Source organism: Brassica napus, chromosome C9 (assembly GCF_020379485.1).
Source record: "Brassica napus cultivar Da-Ae chromosome C9, Da-Ae, whole genome shotgun sequence".
Lineage (NCBI taxonomy): Eukaryota > Viridiplantae > Streptophyta > Magnoliopsida > Brassicales > Brassicaceae > Brassica > Brassica napus.
This window is the reverse complement of record NC_063452.1, coordinates 52,563,666-52,568,719: the sequence shown is the minus strand read 5'-3', so window position 1 is coordinate 52,568,719 and position 5,054 is coordinate 52,563,666. Positions and strand designations below refer to the sequence as shown.

General features: G+C 38.6%; 1 protein-coding gene across 1 annotated transcript; it reads left to right on the top strand.

Annotated features, from left to right (window-relative positions):
• Window positions 1-293: 293 nt before the first annotated feature.
• Window positions 294-2,993, top strand: LOC106427815. Its single transcript, XM_048768108.1, has 5 exons — window positions 294-477; window positions 915-979; window positions 1,185-1,483; window positions 1,525-2,018; window positions 2,134-2,993. Exons 1-5 carry the CDS (start codon window positions 294-296, stop codon window positions 2,991-2,993), a joined length of 1,902 nt encoding a protein of 633 aa, XP_048624065.1.
• The last annotated feature ends 2,061 nt before the right edge of the window (window positions 2,994-5,054 follow it).

Below are 5,054 nucleotides of genomic sequence, written 5' to 3'. Positions count from 1 at the left end.
TCGTCGTCTCTCCGTCGTCGTCATCGTCGTCGTCTCTCCGTCGTCGTCATCGTCGTCGTCTCTCCGTCGTCGTTTCGCCTCTCCGTTGATCCGTCGTCGTCGTCTCTCCGTTTATTTATCGTCGTCGTCGTCGTTTCTCAATTGATCTGTCGTTTCTACGTCTATTCATCTCATTCTCTCTCTCGTGTGTCTGATTTGATTAAGGTTTGAATCATTTCATTTTGTTATACATTATCTAGTTTTTGTTATATATTATTCATTTGTTGATGAATTGAAGTTGATTTTGTAGAACAATGGAAGTTTTGTGCATCTGTGGACAATGGATCTCAAAAGAATATCTCCAGTGGGAGTTTCTTGTTGATTTGAAGAGGAATGCATCAATCATTTCCATAGAAGAAGATCTACTGTATGAAGATTTGATGAAGATTGTCTCTGAAGATTTTAGTGTTAAAGAGGAAGAAATCAGTTTGAGTTATGGTATTTCATTGGATATGAAATGTATTATTGAAAGTTTCCCCCCACTCTCGATAGGTAATACTCGTCAGCTCAGAACTTTCATTTCCAAGACTAGAGCATTTGATGGAACCTGTCGTTTGTGTGTTAAGGTTTGTATGATTTTTTTCTTCCTTAGACTTTTCAGGATATGCTTCCTAATCAAGTATTATGCCTTACAGAACTACTCGACTTTTGCAGGTTAGTACTGATCCAGCTAGCTGTAACACTCAAGCTTCTGATACATTTGCTTCTCCTGTTCCATTGAATGCCAATCCAATGATTCTTTCTACTGTGCAGAGAGAAAAACAGGTACATTGTCCCTGATTCCCTTTTTCTGTTTGTGTTTGCATGATATGCTTCATAATCAAGTATTATGCCTTACAGAACTACTTGACTTTTGCAGAGTCTTCTATATGAAGGTGTTTCTACAGTTCCTCTGAATGCTCTTCCGGATTTTACTCCTGTCCATATTGGATTTTTGCAGGTTAGTACTGATCCAGCTAGCTGTAACACTCAAGCTTCTGATACATTTGCTTCTCCTGTTCCATTGAATGCCAATCCAATGATTCTTTCTACTGTGCAGAGAGAAAAACAGGTACATTGTCCCTAATTCCCTTTTTCTGTTTGTGTTTGCATGATATGCTTCATAATCAAGTATTATGCCTTACAGAACTACTCGACTTTTGCAGAGTCTTCTATATGAAGGTGTTTCTACAGTTCCTCTGAATGCTCTTCCGGATTTTAGCCCTGTCCATATTGGACTTTCACCAACCACGAGAGGAGCTGGCGATATTAAGGTGAATAGCTATTTTAAGACAAAGAGAGAGTTGATGTTGAGGATGAAGAAATGGGCTTTAGAGTGGAAGTTTGAGTACAAGACTGTCTCTTCTAACAAGTCAAGAGTGCTTTTGAGTTGTGTTGATGAAAATTGCACGTGGAGGATGCGTGCTACCAAGCTACCTCTTTCAGATTTTTTCGTTGTTAAAAAGTATGTTCATGAGCATACATGCGATACAACACACATGAAAGCCAACCACAGACAAGCATCTGCAAAGTTGTTGGGTTCTTTGATTTGCAGCAATTATGGAGAAAAAAGGAAGGTCTCAAACCAAAACAGATCATTGAACAGGTCAGGATGCTGCATGGTGTTCACATCAATTACAAACAAGCTTGGAGAGTGAGAGAAGAAGCTCAGATTTTGGTTAGAGGGACTCCTGAAGACATCTATTACAATTTGTCTAGGTGGTTGTATAAAATCACAGAAACAAACCCTGGTTCCTTGACTTATCAACATGTGGATGCTGCAGGAAAGTTCAAGTATGCATTTGTGGCTTTTGGTCCTTCGATAAGGGGATTCTCATTGATGAGGAGAGTTATTGCAGTAGATGGTACATTTCTGAAGGGAAAATTCAATGGGACTTTATTGGCAGCTTGTGCTCAAGATAGGAATTATCATCTATATCCTCTCGCCTTTGCAGTGGTTGACGCAGAAAATGGCGCCTCTTGGAAATGGTTCTTTAGAGGTTTGAGCCAGAAGATCCCGGACGCTTCGGATCTTGTTTTTGTATCAGACAGGGCTAACTCCATTTCTTCAGCGTTGGAGGATGTATATCCCTTATCTCGCCATGGAATTTGCAGGATCCATCTGCTCCGCAACATCACTCCTATATGCGAAGACTGGGTTGCTACCTCTGGTGGAAAGCGCTGCTGATGCCTATACGTGTCACGAGTTCTGGTTAATCTTCAAGGACATAAAGGATAAATGTCCTGAATTGGCTAAGTATCTGGAAGATTCTGATTTTAGGAAGTGGGCACGAAGCTATGCGCCTGCGAACATGTATAATATCATGACTACCAACATTGCAGAGTCTCTCAATTCTATGTTGAGGATGCCTCGTGAGTTGCCCATTATCTCTCTCCTTGAAACTATCAGATTGACGATGACCACTTGTTTTTTTGAGCGACGCGAAGCGGCTGCGAAACATAAGCACCTGGTTACTCCAAAAGTTGTGCAGAAATTGGTATCTAGGTTAAGGGCCGCAATGTTGTTGAATGTGTATCAAGTTGATCGAAGCGAGTTTGAGGTTTTGAATGAAACAATGAAGTTTGTTGTTGACTTGGAGAAGCGGCATTGCACATGTAATGTTTTCGACATTGACAAGATCCCCTGCATCCATGCCATCGCTGCTGCTAAGCATATCAAGAGAGATGAAAACCTTTTTGTTGATGCTTCTCACTTGACAGAAACCTGGGCTAAAGCTTATGCTGAAAGCATACATCCTGGTGGAGAGTTGTCAACGTCCACCTATCCAGAGAATATTGATGAACTGTCTTGCCCACCTCCAGCTACCAAAAAGAAAAGTGGACGCCCTCCTACAAAGAGAAAGAGATCCGTTGGCGAGTTTGGGGTTCCTGGATCTAAATCTCAGTCCCACAAGTGCAGCAGATGTGGCACAGGAGGGCACAACAAGAGCACATGCGAGAGGCCTATAGGATGAAGTTCTACATTTTTATTGATTATTATTTGGATGTTGGCTATTTGATGGTTACATGATATGCACCAGACCATATACATTTTTTCTTTTGGAACCCTATCCCGAATAAGTATGATTTCTTCCAAATTTTGTAATATACAACATTATCTTTTGATCTCATTTCAATTCTTAGTTTAAACTTCTTTGGTAGAAAAAAACACAGTAATATTCAACTATTCTGGAATCCCATCCTGAAACTCAGAGTTTCTTTCCAAAGTTTATAATATAACGTTTGCGGTTAAATTCATCTATGTGGACACTTATATCAGATGATTCACCTCAGCCTAGCGGCTACACCACCTATCTTTCCAAATCTGAAACACTTGTCCCGACCTAGTTTCGATACCCCTTGGAATCAGATTTTTTTAAAAAATTATTACAGATAAAAGAAATATATTCTGTTACTTACTTCACCTAACGATTGAAACACACTTGGTCTAGTGGTATACCTTATTCCGCCTTTCCTCCCAGACATTTCAGGTTCGAATCCTGGGAGATGTGTATATTTTTATTTTTTTTTCTCCAAATTTTGCTAATCACAATTTGTACGGTTAAATATGTTTATGTAGGAAAATCTACCAGATGATTCTCCTTGGCCTAGCGGCTAAACCACCTATCTTTCGAAACTTATACACTTGTCTCGACCTGGGTTCGAATCCCCTTGGAATCAGATTGTTTTTTTTAACGGTTCCTTTCTAAAACCGACATCATTTATCTCAGTAACCGTTCAATAATCGAAAGGTTGCTTTCTAAACCATTTTATAGTAATCGAAGGGTTACTTTTCGTTCTATATATACAAGGGAAGATATCAGATCTCTCTTTTACTGACTTTCATTTCTTCTGTGTTTTTTCTTTTCTCATTCATCAAGTTTCAATGGAAGGGTCAAAGAAGATGATGAAGCGTCCCATAAAGGAGGTTTACGGATCTGATGCTTCCGATGGTTTCAACAAAGCAAAGGCGGAAACTGTGGAACGTTACAGGGCTCTTCTTCGTTTGTCCAACGAACACAGGCTATCTGAAATTGAATGGCATCAGGCAGCCAGCAAAGCAAATTCCATTGCTTCCCAAATCGAGTTGCTTGAAGAGATTATTAAGGCTAAAGGAAAATTTGACTTCACTGCTGAGTTGGAAAAACTCAAAGAAGAACTCATGGAAGCGGATGGAATGCTTGCTGATGTGAAGGTCAAAGTTCCTGATTGGTGTAAGCTTGAGGAAAAGTGGCTGTTGGATGAGTAATCTCATGTTATGATCTTCTCTTTTTTTATGTTTTAAAGCTTATGTTTTAAGAAACCACATTATGATTTGTTTTAAGAAACCACATTATGATTTATTTTAAGAAACCACATTATGAGTAATCTCATGTTATCATCTTCTTTTGTGTTGTGTTTCAGTCAAAACAAAACAAAAACACTGATTAAAATGTAGAGGATTAGTGGTCTTATATCTGGCTAATCTCGGTTTCATATTCGTTTCTGGAAAGCCATCCTGAATTTGACATAAAATGCGGTTAAATTCATTTATGTGGACACATATATCAGATGATTCACCTAAGCCTAGCACACTTTTATTCATCTTTCGAGAGTTCACGAGTTCAATCCAAATCGGATCACATTCTTTTTCATTTTTTTTGTAAACATTAAAGGAATTTGTTTTTGGAAAGCTATCCTGAATACCTAAAATGATATCCAGATTATATAAATCTATCGTCGGTGATTAAATAAATTCACATTTACACTGTTATCGAATATCCACCATAGCCTAGTGGCAAGCCCTTCTACTCTTAGTGTACCCTTATCACACAATAAGCCGTGTTCGATCCCTGTTGTGTATACTCACATTTTTTTTCTGTTTTTAATTAAATATTCAAAAGTTAACGAGTTCAATTGACATCGGATCACATTCTTTTTCATTTTTTTTGTAAACTTTAAAGGAATTTGCTAGGCTATGGTGCATTTGCTTTCTCACTTTTTTTCTGGAAACCCATCCTAAAAGTACCATAAGCATTTGACAATTCATCAAGACA

Excerpts from the sequence above, each read along its gene's own strand:
- LOC106427815 (XM_048768108.1), top strand. The coding sequence starts at position 294 with ATGGAAGTTTTGTGCATCTGTGGACAATGGATCTCAAAAGAATATCTC. Across the intron at positions 980-1,184 it reads TCCATATTGGATTTTTGCAG|AGTCTTCTATATGAAGGTGT; the intron begins GTTAGTACTGAT and ends CGACTTTTGCAG. Across the intron at positions 1,484-1,524 it reads GATTTTTTCGTTGTTAAAAA|CCAACCACAGACAAGCATCT; the intron begins GTATGTTCATGA and ends CACACATGAAAG.